The following is a 16,827-nucleotide window of genomic DNA, read 5'->3' as shown; positions in this document are numbered from 1 at the left end:
CTCATATCCCACACCTCAGATTGTTCAGTTTGATTTATGTTTGTGAGCCACTTACCCACAACAGCTTAGTATCTCGGTAGACCACAAAAGGACTGTGGCCAAGGACTTCATTTCTGTTTCTCCTAGAAGTGATAAACTGCAGACGTGACAACTTTGTGCAGCACTGCTGCTGCTGATGGGATGGTTTGGAACCCAATGAGCACTGCAGCATTTGGAAGTGCTGACTGGGTTTAGCTTGAGCCCTGCAGACTTTAGGAACCCTAAGGAGGTTTCCGATTATCTGTATCTTCCACTGGGACAAGACAGTGCTGCATAATCTTAGAAAAGCCTTCTGGTAGAAATAACAGCTGGAAAGGAGAGTTCATGGCAGGGGGAAGGATAATCTTAGGTATAAGTCACTGCAGCTTAATTCAGCTTTATGCCTGACTGTCTGCACTGATCTCCAGCTGGGCCATTCCTCACTCAAAGCAGGCAGGCAAACTTACAAAAAATGTATTAGCTAGTGTGAAAACAAAAGGTATAAGGTATAAAGAGAAAAGAATTAAACAGGAAAGGAGGAGAAATATGGAATTGTGGTGATGTGTCTTTTATGTCTGGAAATGACCCAAGAATATTGGGTCAGAATATGAAGAACTGCAGTGGAATCAAAGGGCACCAGACCTGCATTTCTTGAGGGTGATGGTGAGTTCAGATTTGGTCTTGAGTGTCACTGCAGCATGGTTTGATGGATACGACAGCAGTCCAAGGAGTCAAGGCTATTACAGTGGAAACTGCTTCCTCATTGAAATGGCAAAACTCCCATTTATTTCAGTAGGGACTGGGGTTTACCTCTTCTCCGTGCTCATTTAGTAATCTGCTCTGGCTCCAGCATTACACTGAATACCAGTGAGGTGCCAAGCAGGGCTGGCCCCCCTGGGCCAGTGCTGCTTCCAGTCTTGATGGCAGGCAGTCACCAGCAGCTCGTCTGTGCTCCACTGAGGGCTGCAAAGTTCCCAGATGTGCAAGTCACTGTGTTTCTGTGTTTTGTAGTTTTTGCAGTGTGTGAAATGCCTGCTGGCTATACCTGCATCTTCTAAGTTCTATGCTTGAAAGGCACTAGACAGACGTCAATGTTACAATTATTATTGCTACTATCAAAACATTTTCTAACAAATGGTCAGAATCATATGTCAAGATGCGTGAACATATGGATAGAATCTGTATTCAGGCTAATTTGCTTCAGTTTTTTTTCTTTTCTTTTTAAGCTCTTTTTATGTCGCTCCCTCCTTCAGCGTCTGAAATAACTGCAACCTCTGCAAAATTCAGGGGTAAGGCTGCAGCTGGCGTGTATGAAGATTTCTTTTGCTCCCACAGTGAGGTGTATAATTGACAGTAATGGCTGTAAAATGTAGAGCTCAGAGACTGGGCTTTTTTTTTTTTTTCTTTCTGAGCCACCGCTGTGGGAAATACACAGTTTGATCTATGGCTGAACATTTCAGACTAGTATTAATAAAAGCAGAATGTTAAAGATCCATTTCAAGAATAAATTGTCCAATTTGGTTTATAATCCTAACTGTTGTTTAAAAAGAAAGAAGAGTAATAATGAAAACAAATTGCTCCTGGTTTAAATATTAATCTTATATGGTAATTGTGTCTGAATAAATATTTCAGTTACAGAGAGTGGATTGTATTGTCAAACGTAGGAAGCTGTGCTGTGGCTGAATTCAATGCCCTGTATTTATGTTTTGTAAAGAAGAGCTGAGATGCTTTGAAAGCTTTCTTCTGCTCTGCCTGCTCTGTGTGTGTCACTGTGGATTATGGCATGCCTCCATGAGTGATGTGTGCTAACTGTAGGAAAGGAAGGACACCAAATTGTCACAGGCTCCTCGCTGAGGTTGCTTCAGCCAGATCAAAATGATCTATACCTTCATAAAGCCAGCAGCATCCACAGCACTGTGGGCTTTGTATTGTCTAGGAATGGGAAGCGCAGCTAGAAATTCTCTGTTGTAGTTTCAGGCAGAGCTACTGTAGGTGTTACTGTTAAGTTAACCGAATCTAGTTATAAAATTAAGTGCCACCAAACTTCTCTAAATAGGCAACTTACATTTCCAGTCATTTAGAAAACTGCATTGTCAATTACTGCCTTCCTTCTTCATCACAGTTCCCTTCCCCTGCTGAACTTTGGTGGCGTCTTCACCACTGTGTTGGTGAGGACTGGAATTACTGCTTGCACAGTCCCCAGATACAAAGAGCCTAAAAAAAAAAAACAAAAAAAAAACCCCCAAAACCTTAATATCTTTATGTGGAAGATACCAATGATCAAGGTTTGCTTTTTGCAGATCCCAGTTTAGCCCTGCAGTGCCTTAGCAAAAATATCAATACATTTTCAACATACAACCTATTCTGAAAATAGGAGCATGCTTTAGTTAATGCTCATTAGTACTAGTGAAGGTATCACCATTTTCATACTTAAGGGAGGAATATCTGCTATGGATCTGAGAACTGCTTCAGTACTCTTCATTTCTATTTCTTACACAAATCATTCCCCAGTTGTTTCTACTTCATCTGTTCTCCACACAATTCGCACATTTATCACATTTTTATAAAAACTTTCTTGTCAATCCTCGACTGCTCCACATTTAAGAATATTTAGTGGTAAAGCTAAATTACTATTTACTAATTGCTGGTGGGCACCAGTAATTTTTAAATTTGCTGCTCCTAATTTTGCTTCTCCTTGAATTTTGCAAAAGATTTTGTCTCTTTTATGAACAAACAGTAAGAACTCTAAATTATTAAGAAAATAATTAAATTATTAAGAAAACAGTAAGAGGTAGAAACATATTTGGTAGCTCTTTTTCTTTGGGAATTGTCAAAGAAATGCATGGTTCACTTTGGTTTCAAACCAGAAATTACTGATTTTATTTTTTATAACGAAAAAGAAATTGCTCTTTTCTGTTCCTTACCTTTCAGAGATACTGCTATTTGTTGTGTATCCGAGCATGCTGTGATGTGGAAAATAATCCATATTACCTTTTAAATCCATGTTAGCTTTGCTGGTGTTCATAAGCAGCCCACCGTATACCATCTGTACTCTACTTTGAGAAGCGTGGCAGTCAGAGGGAGATTTGTGTTCGTGATGGCATTCTGAAGTTTGTTTTACTGCTTTCTTTATATAGTCAGGATGTCTGGGAGCAAAAGTGTAGGTCATGCTCTTAATTATGTGGCAGACCTCTTTGGTCTGGGTTCTTTGTTCCTTCAGGGGTCGTTTTCTTGCAGCATTGAGCAAAGGTCAGGAGTAATTCTCTCCACATGTAATTTGGTAAATTTACTGAATTGAACTGGCGAATTTGCTGATAAATGATAGCCCAGCTCAGCAGAATATTTAAATTCATTCCTATTTAATAAAGTACTTACATGGATGCTCACTATATAAACCAAGATTGACCCATAGGAGACTGAGCAAGCTTGTTTCAGTGGTTTGCTGAGTAGGGATCAACTTCTGTACTGTGGCTTTAAGAAAAAGTAGTTGGCCGTGCGCATTACGGAGTGTTTCGATGAGCAGCCAAAAGATTGAAGCCTGGTTTTCTGTAATTGCTCCTTTGGATTGAGTGTGTATATCAATTCTTAGGGAGGGTGCAGCATCCTTCCTGTCAAAGGATTATCTGCTTCCTCTTTGTTCCTCTCCTGGCTGCCTGCTTCCCAAAACTTTAATGACCCTCAGCCACCAACCTTCTGTCCAAATTTTGTTCAAATTGGTCAAATGTTGTTGGAAGGAATGATAGACAGGCAGATTGATTGCATAATCCTTCAATTCTTAAGGAACCAGGCTAAGAACAAAATAGGCCCATCAGAGTCATATCTGCCACTGCAAAAAACCCAGTATTTTTTCTAAGTATTTTACCGTATGTAATTGCAAACCTTTCTAATTATGGTGTCTGCCAGTTTTTCTGGAGACTCTACAACTGTCTTTTTGCTCTGAACTTGCTCCTTATTTCCTGTTGTTTCTAATTATACTCTCCTACCTACCTGCTCTAGCAGTTTTCCCTCCCTGACACTTAAGTCCTTAAATACTTGTGGAAAGTTAGCACATCCTGTTCTTTCTGCCTTCTAAACCTCACTTGTTTTGTTTTGTTGGTTTTTTTTTTTGTTTTTTTTTTTGTATTGCCACTCTAATCATAGAATTATTTGAGCTGCAGGGACTTTAAAGGTCATCTAGCCCAACTTCCCTGCAATGAACAGGGATGTCTACAGCTTGATCAGGAGCTCAGAGCCTTGTCTGGCCCGAGATCTACCTTCTGCTCTTCGTATCACTGCAATTACTGCACATTCAGGCCCTCCAAAAATCCCACTCATTATTTCTTTTAGTGATTTTATAAGAATATTTTGATTTTATTATCTTACAGGGACTCTTATTCATACACCATTCTGTTGTGCAATGAAAGCAAAGCTAAAGTCAAGAAGCTTGAGTAAAGTAAAAAGTAAAACCATGCTTAAAAATCTAGCTTAAGTGAAAATTTTGTCAGTGCTGTGTTTTAATTCTCCATGTCATTTGAATGCTTTTATAATTCCTAACAGCTTCCCATTGAATTTCTCCAAGAATCATGTTGGTCTGAAGGTCTGAAGTAGGGCCTGTCTGATTTTTTCCAGCTTTTTTTTTTTGCTTTGAGGTAATATTTCAAATTTATACTTTGCTGGTGGTTGTGTTTTCCAGCTAGTGCACTTTGGTGTATTTTCCATTACAATGGAAGAAGATTGTCATGTACATTTGCAGTTGTTTCATTTTAGCCTTGGAAAGAAAGAGATTATAGGTTCATTTGAGACACTAAAGACTTGAAATTGGACTATGAATCTATAGTGCAATAGCAGTGAAAGTATAAAGCAAAGAAGAGTCTATAATTCAAGCAAACTAATATTTAGTCAGCTACCATGAAATGAAATCCTGCCTGTGATACTTGACTTTTTCCCTTCTGGTCTGATTGTCATCTTCACGTCTAGCTGTGCTGTTTATGAAAGGAAACACAATTCACAAATTTTAATAAAAGGGCCAAATTTTGCAACACCTCTGAGTGAATATTGATCTTCACTCACTGCTTTTCACATTTATGTGAATGATTTATGAACCTGTTGAAAATATTAATGATTGCTAGCATTAGTGAATTCAAAATTCTAATAATTAGGGTCTCCCTTTCCTTTCCTCAGTTCTTTAAAATCTATATTTCTTTTTAGAGAACTAGGTGCACAGCTTTCCTCTGTCAAATATAAAGATTTTTGAAGTACAGTCGTGAGATTCTTACAAGTGGGAGCAGTGCAATTTGTACTGCTGCCCAGGCCCCAGAGTTGGTGGCTGTTTCCTAGAGAACCTACTTTCAAGATCCAAGATGAGTGTCTTCAAACATATTGATAAAAGTGACTTAAAAGTCCAAATTATATTAAATTGAAGATTATCAGATACTAATGAAGCATTTATGATTTGATACATGTGCCTTGACACGGGATTCTCTCGTTAGGTTATGTTTCATGAACTATCTCCCTAATTCATGTCATGTCTGTTTCTCTCTCTCTCCTCCAGTTTTCTAGTTATCAGCTTGATCATATTACTGCTTTTACTGAAAAAGTGCTTTATTTTTGGAAATGGCAAACAGCTGTGTTGCATTCCAACCACATACTGAGATAAGGAAATGAGAACCTACCATTTCTCAGCCTGCCTAGTTAGATCAGTGGGTTTTCAAAGCCCTCTTAAATTTATCTGCAGAAGAATTCTTTTGTTTACAGCTAAATTGAGGTAAGGAAGGAGGCTGGAAGTCATTTGAGAATGCAAAAATGTGGAAGGAATAATTTTGAACGAGAGAGCTATTATCAGCCATTACATGTTTCCAGAAGGTCTGCAGGCTTATTTAATGTTTGGCTATGAGGACTTGTTGTAGGAAGTGAAGCTGCGTTTGGCCACAATGTCCATTTGAGTGTCTGGAGCATGCTATGATCCAGTTGCTCTGAAGAATGGCTCATGGAAGGCTTCAGATCCAGCCAGGGTGGCTCCTCTGACTGCTTTAACCATTGGAATAATCAAGTTCTGGAGGAGACTTTCAGGGCAATAGAGGGATTAAAAAGCTGTAAGTACTTTTGTAAAATGGAGCTTGATAAGTTTATCAAGAGATTATATGATTGCAGTAGCAAGGAACAAATCCATATGGACCAAGATCTCTTCCTGCCCAGATCATCATATAAGTGCAGCTCTGTCTTCCTTCCTGTGCTGACAGCTTTTAATGTAGAATGAGTGATCATAGCTTTCATATTCACATGATGTGTTCTTCGTGTCTGCTTTAGCAGCTCCTGGACTGTTTGGATATAGAAGGTTAGGACTGCTGAATAATCAATTGCTGAATAATCAGATAGAAAATATAGACCTCAACAAATGATAGCAGTTGAGTGTACTTGTGTGCATAAATCAATGCAAATTGTTTCTGTTGTCTGGAGACACATTCACAATTATCTTGGGAGTAGTTTGCTGATCTCAGAGTACCTTCTAATGGATAATTCTCTGCAGCATAATAGCTGTGGTCATAACTTGTCCTTACTATTTTCTTCATTGCAATTCCTCAGAGACTGTCCAAGGGTTGCCAAGCCATACATCTCCTCTTATATCTCACTAATCCTCAGCTCAGGTGAAGCTGAGCCTAAAGAGGTGTGAAAAGTCAGGTGTGTCAACAGTGGTTGGAGTGCAACCCGAAATGATGATATTGCTTGATTTAATGGAATAGTTTGTGCTAATGAGGATGTGGGTTCTGTGAACTTCTTGACTAGCACATCTTTTAATGTCACAAGAACATCAAAAGTAATGATTTGTTTTGACAGAGCCTAGAATTCAACTGCAAACCTCTCTCAACGTTCTGTCTGTATGATTTCGTCATGACTACCAGATTATCCCAGAGTGTACAGTGGGTAAACATCTGCTCCAATACGAAAACTATGCCATAGCTGGAGTGGAGAAAGGGTATTGTATCATTGGAGCTATAATAATTTTGTGAGCATTTCTCTTTGCGTATGAGGCCATGTTTAATACGTAGTTAAAGCAGAACAGTGTACAATTCTGGAGATACTTATTTCATGCTGCCCTCTTTAACTTGTAAAATAAACAAACCAAAGATGCATACTTGTATGTGCATTTGCAGTCATCATTGGTTGCTAAGAATTAGTGGAAAACAACACATTTCATTGAAACAGTACAAGTTTTGTAACAGGTAGGGAGCTGGCTTTCTGTATGTCCTTATCACACCCAAACAGTTACATACTTCACAAGATTTTCAGTATTTAGGTTCTGAATGAGGTTTTTAGGACATTTCCTCCTGTATTGTACGGTTCTTTCATGAAGTTCTCATTTCCCCCTAAAGAGTAGCAGATATAAATGACAACGATGAAATTGATGCTACATTTAAACACTGGGCGTGCTGAAGTTTGTGAGTGCTGTGCAGCTCACAAATGTGGTTGTGAAGGTGAGCGGATGAAAAGCAAAAGTAACAGGTTGGCACTTAATAATTTTCATGTTCTAGTAAATGTAGTCTTTTGATAGCACCTTTCTGAGCATACTTCTTGATCCATTATTTTCTGCATAAGGATTTGTTTATGAAAGCAGCTTTTTTTTTTTTTTTATAAATAATTTTATATCAATACTTTCTTCCATTTTAACTTGAACACAATTATTTGTCAAATCACATGTGGTAGAAGAGAACAGAAGCCAACAGGCAACAAGATGACCTCTGGTTACCTGGTAAGCCAAGTTTCAAATCTGTAAGAGTTGACGGAAGTGGAGCTGCCTCCATTCTTATTTCTTCCTGTGCCCATATATATGAACACTAATGTCAGTGCTCAGACTATCCCAGCATTTCCTATCACAGAAAGGGATCTAAGTTCTATATTTTGGAAAATGATGTGCAAAGATTTAAACTCTCATAATTTAATCCAACTTTGAAATTTGTCCCACTCTGACAGAGCCTTAGACCAAATAGCATTCAGAGGTCCCTTTCCAAGAAGGATTATTCTATATTTTTTGTGTCTTTTAGCCCAAAGATTTTTCAGAAGAGAGGAGAAAAGGCAACTGTAGATATTCTCTCTTTGGTTATTATTATAATTTTTTTTCACAGTAATGCTTAAAAATAAGTTAGAAAGATACTTGAAGCTCTTATAGTTTAATATCAAGGAAGCTGGAAAGCATATCTTTTTTTAATTCTAGACTCAAACATTTGGGAAAGAAAATATGGTTTCTTTTTTTAGCTGAAATGAACTTTGCACTTTTGTAAGATGTTTGAGTTCAGCAGAAACACTTGCTCAACAGTTCATTGCAGAGGAAATTCCTATAGCAAGGGTGCTAATTTCATATATTGAATATATTCCAAAACAGGCACTGATTTTAAAATATAATGAATCTTAGAGTCTTGTGAAATGTAGTGCTGCTTCCATATATAATTACATTTGTTGAACAAGTGTGGGCTCTAATAAGTGAGACATGAAGAGGATATGTTTCAGATTTAACCTTGGAGACAGAAGGAGCCTATGTGCTGAGATGTTGGATCTCCCAGTCTTGATATAAGATTACAATTTCAACAATAAAAACATGTTAGGAGAGATAATTTTCAAATTATTTTGGATTCCAGAGTTCTATAGCCCGAGTGGGCATCAAGGAGAACAGCTGATGTTTGGAACACGGATCATAAGGTACCAAAACACTGCACCCTTGCTGTGAATGCAAAAATAATAACAGCCTTGTGAAGTGTCATTTCTTGGGGAGACTCATTCTTGAAGTACCTTTTAGACAAGTTTCCCAACTTTCTTGTGCTGGGGATTCTTCCTGACCTTTTAAATGTGTTACATTTGCTAGAAAAATAAAAATAAATGTTGAATCAATGGCACTAGTGATAAGATTATCTCAGAGATTCATCTGAAGATGCGCAAGAGATGCAATCATGAAAGGTAATAACAGGTGGAGTTAGGGGAGTAAAATTTTTACTCTTCAGTGCTTCATAGCTTATGTGATTACTTTCCACCAAGACTGTGATCGCTACCTGGAAAATGCTGTAAACTCCATAATGGGCACTCTGTAGGAGACAGAATTAATTCTGCTTATATGCATTCTACCTTTTGCAGAGGGCTCACAGGACCAAAATCAGTGACTGGATTATAACTTTGCTCAGTGTGGTTTTGCCTGATGGTATTTGAGCTACTTGGGCAGCAGTGCTTTTTGTCGTGAGTTTGTATGCTGGGAATACTCAAGAACAAGTATTTGTGGCGCCGTGCCTGTGCCGTCTGACTATGAACGTCCTGGGTCTGGTTCCTTGCTGGTTGGTGAGCACTATGTTGGTGTGGCAGCTCCCTCTCAATAAAGGGTTTTTTCATTTTCGTGAGACAGTGATGTTGAAGTGCTAGCTACATTGGTAACTGCCTGGGAATTTGTAATGTGAATGAGATATCCAAGGCTTTTTCTGTTGGAAACATTTAAGACTGGTATTGGCCTGTGGACTTGGGCTTATGGGACATAATTTGGGAGTTAAACTCCTATAGCTCTACAAGTCCCAGAAAAACCAGCAATCTGCAAGTAACACATCACTTCTGTACGTACTAGAGAGTTATTTAATTGTGGCTTTTATACTTGGTTTTTCTACTCACAAAATCGGTTACTTTTCTCTTATTTGGTATTTTTGTCAGTTCAGAAAACAATCATCAGTTTCTGCAGTTGACTTGTACAGCAGTGTCTGAGCCTCAGATGGACCCTGTAGAAATTCTCCCAATTAATAATGATCATTTTTTGCCTATATATGTGGTTTGCTCTTTTGCAGCTTTATCACATGTATGAGTTGTGCTATATTTATCATTATTTTTATGCTGAGGACAATAAAAAACAGCAGGTAGAGAAACCCAGACTGACAATGTCTTTGCAGGGTTTTGTTAGGCTTAGTGCTGTCAGTAAAATTGTTTTCTTAACCCAGCAATTCAATCCCACCTGCATAGAAACAGTGATTTTTCTACCACTGCCTCATGATTGGGCTACTTCAAAAGTGCTTGATGTTTACTGACGACTGTGTTGAATAATTTATTGAGTGATTATTAGACTGGATGTAATAAAGTCAATGTTGATTTATCATTCCCTAAGCATAATGTAGTAAGTGATTACTGGATTTATTACGTCAAGAGATGCTCAGAATGATGGTTCTGAACTGAAATGCTAGGTTAGTGGGGAATTACTTTTTAGATTTATATTATATTTTAAAAATTGTTAAATTTTATTTACTTTTGAATGGTTTTAATTATTTGGGAAAAGTGCTATCAACAGCTGGGTAATTGTATAGTGAATAATTTATTTGAAAATAGCAAAAAAAAAAGTCAAATAAATAATTCAGCAAATGTTTCTCGACCAGCACTGCTGATGCCATGCTCCATAAAGACAAATCAATTTTTTTTAAAGAACTTTATTACATGATTAGCAGACTCACTTGGTAATTTTTCTTGTTAGTTGGTTCACTTATGCACCAATTCCTTAAGAAAAATGATTTTTCATCTTACCCATCGCTGAATTTTTAATACTAAGATGACAATGAATACAATTAAATTTTAATGTAGTACTCTATGTATCACCTTATCTCGATGTATCAGTGTTGATTAATGATCTTCCCTGTAATACAGTGGGATTGATTCTAGAGACATCAGATTGTTAGAATTCCTTCTCACCTTGGGAAGGTCAGAACCCCACGCCTTGGTCTTTCCTGTCTGTGTTCAGAATATTTCATCCTTTTTGCAATTTGTTATTGGGCTGATGTGTTCAGCACATCTACTACTTTACAAGTCGTGGATGTTGCAGGAATTGCACCAAATTCTTTAGTTTTATTTTGACAGAAGTCTAAACGTTTTGTGAACTCCAGCATTTTTTCTTCAATAGAATGGAGGGGTGAAAATCTTGTTTGCCAGTTAGGATCATATCTACTGAATGGATTGGTGGATCAAGCATTGGATGTGTGGAGTCCAGCAGCTGAGCCAGCTCCTCAGCTGGCGGCAAGAAACGTCATGTTGTTGTGCTATTTCATGTCAAATCTTGCAATATTTGATTTTTGCCTTACATCTCAGTTTTATGGGTAAAATCGTTTACTGAAATTTTGCAATTTTTTCTTGTATGGATACTTGTCCAGTAAAGCTTGAAAATATTCATTGTTTGCACTCTTGCTCAGAAACTGGAAGGAAAAGGCAATCAGATTTGTTAAAACAAAGAATATATCTTTGCCTGTAAGATTGTTTTGAGGGCTTTTAGCTTGTGGCTTTTGTGCAGGGAAGAATGGTAAAAGAAGCTTATCCCAGAAACAAAGTTTCCAAGAACTCTAAATCAGTAGCAGAATGCTTTGTCCTCCTATACTGCATTGAAGAGTTCAAATCTTGCCTGAAGCAGACGTGTTTGTGTGCATTGTTTTAGAGTAGACTCGCAAAGGAAAACTGAAGGTGGTACATTTTGATTGCTGAGGTTAAAGATAAAACAAACAAAGAAAAATATAAAAAACAACATGCACACAAATATTAAATGTGGATGTGAAGTTTAAGACCATTATTCACCATTCGAATGAAGATGAAGTTGAATTTAAGACATATTGCTGCTGCTGAATCTGAGCAGTGGCAAGACAGTAAGCCATCCATAAACCCTTTCCACAACCCAATTGATAGAACTGGAAACAGCTAGCATGGTGTGTTATCTACTATGACAAAACAGCATATTATCTTACTTTTACCCAAAATTTTGTACTTGTTTTGAAATGACTTTATTTCTGAAGTTGTTGAGGACAGCCACTGCTCTGTGGTGGGTCATTTTTTTTCCTTTTTATATGGGAAAGTCATTTTCAATTTAATTTTTTTCTCCTATAAAATGGGAATAACAGTTTTCACAAACTCCCTGAGGTCTCTCAGGGTCAGCTGTGCTGATGACTGCCTTCTTTCATGCTGGAAAGTTTTTTGCAGTTATCCATGGAAACATTTCTTCCTTTTCTGAGCACTGCTGTTCCATCTCAGCCTGACCTGTGCAGCATTTCAGGCCACAGGTTCTTTCAGCACCCTGCAAGAGCAGTACTGGAGATATGGGTACATGTGTGGAGGTAGAAAATAAATAGAAAAACCTTAGTTCTTCTCCCTTGAGGCTCTTTCATTATCATTCCTATGATATATCTTATTTAGCATATTCATGGCTTTAGGCTTCTCATGTCTGCTGTAGCCTTCTAAAGGCAGTGACAAAACTTTGCATGTCATATTATGAAAAATATTAAATGCCCAGTCCTTTTAGTGGATTCAGAACAAATCTTGTTCTACGAGCATTATATAAAGACCAAAGCTGATACCACAACTAGTGAAATCATGAATGGGATGCTTGAATTGACTAACTGCCAGCACCCAGTAGCTATTCTTGGATTTACTGGGTCTCTGCTTGAAAATTGTCCTGCAGGGCGCATACCAGCCCTAGAGACCCAGAGGAGTGGCTGGTTCTTTCCTTAAAGAATCTTGGCATAATGACTTAAGTGTTAGGAATTGGCCTTGGGCCTTGAAACCAGCCTGTCTGATTTAAAAGGAGTCCCAGGCCAAAAGGGCAGAAAAGAGATTAAAAAAACCCAACCAACCATTGGCCTTATTTGGGGATGTCAGAAGTAAAAGATAGAGAATGGCTCTGCAGAGGAGGAAATATTCCCCTGGAGAGAGGACAGTATTCTGCATTCTTAATTTGTTCAAACTGCTTGATCTCTTGGACAGGAAACAAAAGGCTGTTTAAGAATTACAGTGTAGACCTGCTTGTGGTGTCCTGGCTGACAGGAGGAAAGACCAGCCTATTCCCTTCCAATCAAGTTTCCTGTTTTATTGTTGTCCCAGATTTTTTGCTTGTCTTTGCATTGAACTGTGGCTGTTTCTAAGTGGGTTTATGTGATGCATGGCTCAGCATGGCTCTATCAACAAGGAGACTTTGTTGGCACCACGATGAGCTCTGTCACACTTTAACAGTAAATCTATGAAGTAGCGAACTCCAAAGTGAAGGACTGGTCTTCAGGTTATCATCAAGAACTGTTCCACTTTGACCACTCCTCACCTCAGCTTAGATTGCTGTCATGAACCATTGAGTTTGGCCAAAAATTAAAGGAAAACACATTCAGCATTTTGGTTAATATTTTGTAGTTGCACAGCATGGGAATAGTTGTTTAAGAATATGCAGATCATACTCCACTTCTCTCTTACCATCTTTTCCATTCCCATTCATTCCTCCTTTGTTTTCCTAGTGTTCTTCCCCCTTTTCTCTTGTCTCTTAATTATTTTTTTCTCTTTTTCTTCTAATCTCTAACATACCTGGAAAAGGACTAAGTTGATCACTTTTTTTGATGATTGTCCTGGCAGTTTTAAGTTTTTCTGTCATGTTTTGCCCTGCGGTTCTCTCCTGTGCAGCAGCATCTCATTGCTGTGACAGGACACATTGCTGGTGACAGCACCAATTCTGCAGTGCTGATGACGGGTAGCAGCAGACACCAATGCAAAAATAAAGGCAAACAGCCCGAATAGAATCTCAAAAGCAAGGTTCATTATATGATGATTTAATTAGTTCTTTACACACAGAAACTGTGACAGAATAAGCTGTACTAAACAGGACTGCTGCTAGGTATTTATAGGCAATGTGTTGCCCATTCCTAATCATACAATTAAGGTAACCGAGTTTCCATAGCCACAGCTGTATGATCCTACCTTGGTCAGCATGAAATAAGACTGCATTCAGTGCTCGTTTAGAAATTGTGCTCTTTTTTTTCTTTCTTTCTTTTTTTTTCCTACATGAAGAAATGAGAAATTGAACACAATGTATTCCATTTTGGAAACACACGGGTTCCTTTTAAATTCCTCCCAGGATTGCAAAGGACTCAATACATCCATTAAAAGACAAACCTTAAAGATGATCAGATTAAATTCTTCAAGCAGCAGCTTTAGATAAAGCATTGAATTTAGCCAGCATGATAAAAATTCTGAGTATCTTGGGAAGAATCCCAAACAGGGGCTGTTGTCAAAACTAGCCTTAATAAAGAATATGCCTAATGTTAGCTATTTCCCACATCAGCTAAAAAAACCTGCTGGGTTTTGAGCACATTTTTTTTGTGATTCTCTAATCAGTTCCTGAAAAATGTTTTCTTTTTCTCTATGCTGCGACACTTCAGTATTGTCCCCTTCTTTCACTCCTTGAATGTCATCTTGCTGAAAGAAATCGTGCTCTTTCCTTTCCCTCAGCACTAACATTGATGATCTTTTTGGCCTTCAGTGCTTCCAAAGTAAAAGCACTGTCATTCTCAGTGTTCCCTGGATTTCTGCACCATTAAGAATTTCTGCATTCCCCAACAGCTTTACAGTATATTGAGTATTTTCATGTCTCTATAAATGCCACTGGACTATAGAGCTCACCTTGCCAAGATACGCAATAGAAACTTTACTGCATTGCTTTCTATACAGTAGCTGATTTTATTACAAGCTTTGGAGGAACAGCACCTTTGAGCCCCTTTCTAACTTCCTCTCTTTACAGTTCTGCTTTATGGTATTCACTTACGAGAACTGTGTAACCTTTTATGAAGGACAGCATATAAAGACAAAGTAACATGGACAAGTTGTCAGTAACACCAATATCCTGGAAAATCACGTCTCAAGTCTTTGTTCTTTTCTGGTGTTTTGACTCGAGGATCCTGGCCAGATTAGCCAATACTAAACAGTCCTGTTTTGTAACTCTCCCACAGCTGGTTATATTAGATACTCTTGGTTTAGATGAGGACAAAACTGAGCTTCAGGCAGACATTCTCAAGGTAGCAAAAAATCATTTCCGTGTTTTCTGACCCTCTGCTCTGAACTGCCCACATTTACAGATCCCATCCAGAGCTTTAACCTCTGTTGTGTTCCTCTTTTTCAAAAAGCAGACGATAATTTTAATGCAGTGCTTTCCCCATTTCAATGACTGTCTTGCTTTACATCTGATTATATTTTGCTTTAACAGGGAGGAAATAACAATTTGCTCATCAAGGAGAAAGAGCTTCGGAGTCAGATTTTTTGATCTGTGCAGATAAACTTGCATGTAGCTTTAGCCTTGAATTTATGTTGAACTGCCTTTGTTTCTGTAACCACAAAATGGAGCTGTGCTTGGCGATCCATGTCTCAGAGTGTTACTAAGTCACTTGAATGTATGGAAAATACTCTGAGATCTTAGGACAAGTTCAAATGATTAATTCATTATTAAACCCCTCATCTACCAAATCCTCTTTGTGGAAAAGCCTTAATCCAATGTTTTATTACCATAAAAGCAATTATATTACTGTCTTATCAGTCATGTGAATGGGTCCTTTATTTTTTTTTTTGCTTGCTTCCAGTGCGGATGGTCCTTCCTCCGAAATCATGCAGATTGATTTTGAAATTGAAGACCTTACTGACCTACCTGAGACCCAGCTCATCACATGGCAGGTAGAATATCCTGGAGATACAACATCTGATCTCGGAGTCTCCAAGATTTATGTCAGCCAGAAGGACCTGGTAGGAGTTCTCCCTTTGGCTATGGTAAGAGATTGTCTGGCATTCTACAAGTTTTGAATAGTGGTTTACAGTTCTCGAGTCTGATGGGTGCAAGTGATCTGCTGAGAGCCTAGGGGATGGTTTCAGTTCCTTGAGAAACAAATTCTATCATGTGAAATTTGCTACATAGCAGCACAGTGTTTGAGGGCAAAACTCAGCTTCTTGTGGAAAGCAGTGCTATGCTCTCTTTGCTGTATGCACTGACTTCTTGGAGGCAGGAGCTGAATTTGTGGCATTCCCAGTGCTCAGACTTCACAGTTGTTTCATGGAATAGCATCCCTGGACAAACATTTCAATGTGATGTGTGTGCTAGTTGAGTCACAGATAATCTTACCTTTGTTCTAGGGTTAAGGTCTCCCCAAATCACATTTTTTTACTGCATTTCAATTCTGATTCCAGGATTATTTTGGAATAAGAAAAGTAAAAGTCATGGTATGACTTCTGAGTGATTTTTAATTGTCTGGAGAACCCAAAGTATAGTATACAGACTTCTATTTTACATAAATGTATTCAGATGGGCTCTTTCACCACCCCAGTGCAAACCATAAGGTTTCAAAAATGCCTGATTCTTTACACTTTAGCTTATCTGAAAAATAACAATGTTAGGTAACCAAATTCCAAGTAAAAACTGTTTTTTGAGCTGCTTCTTCCATCTGTGTTTCAGCATTGTCAGGGATGGAGTTTAGCAGTCTATTGAGTGACGTGCTCCATTTTGGTTTTTAGACAATCTACTAAAAATATTGACACAGTGTTATTTAACAGTGAAAAGAAAAGCAAAAATCAATCTCAGAGTCTTTAAAAAAATGTAACCTGGATGGTTGCCTAGTGATAACCTGTTAATTATGCCATTACCGAAGGCTATGAGGTTGTTCTATGCACTTTCAGATTCAAAGAAGCGATAATGGCTATTATTATAATTTACCAACTTTATAACTACTCACATGTTGTGATGCTTTATTTCACTAGAGATATTTCTTCCCATTTGTAATGACTCATGCTTTCATTACCAAGCTGTATGTCACAGCTGAAACAGCTCTTTCCATCTTGAATCATGGCCATCTAACAAAGCAGAGCTGTATATCTTTGTTTCACACAACTGTTTTTATGGACTAGTTCCTGCTGTTGAGCTGTAGGTAATCTTTGTTGTTTTGTTGATAAAAGAAGAGGATTTCAGGTCTTCAGGTTGGACCCTGATGTGCAGTCACATGAGTTCTGGAGTGCTGAGGACTAAGGCTGCAGAGGTGATCTGATTTACAT

At 38.1% G+C, this 16,827-nt stretch overlaps 1 protein-coding gene across 4 annotated transcripts in view; it reads left to right on the top strand.

Moving 5' to 3' along the window:
• TMEM132D (transmembrane protein 132D) overlaps nt 1-16,827 on the top strand; it is a 215,712-nt gene that overhangs the window by 118,118 nt on the left and 80,767 nt on the right. For all 4 annotated transcript variants that reach the window (XM_052690816.1, XM_052690815.1, XM_052690817.1 and 1 more), the window contains one exon: nt 15,372-15,555. In XM_052690816.1, coding sequence (XP_052546776.1) covers nt 15,372-15,555 — 184 coding nt within the window. The remainder of the gene's footprint in view (nt 1-15,371; nt 15,556-16,827) is intronic.

The sequence above is a fragment of the Tympanuchus pallidicinctus genome, unplaced genomic scaffold (genome assembly GCF_026119805.1).
Source record: "Tympanuchus pallidicinctus isolate F22 unplaced genomic scaffold, pur_lepc_1.0 scaffold28, whole genome shotgun sequence".
Taxonomy (NCBI): Eukaryota; Metazoa; Chordata; class Aves; order Galliformes; family Phasianidae; genus Tympanuchus; species Tympanuchus pallidicinctus.
Note: the sequence above shows the minus strand (reverse complement) of the source record. Positions and strands in the feature narration are given on the sequence as shown.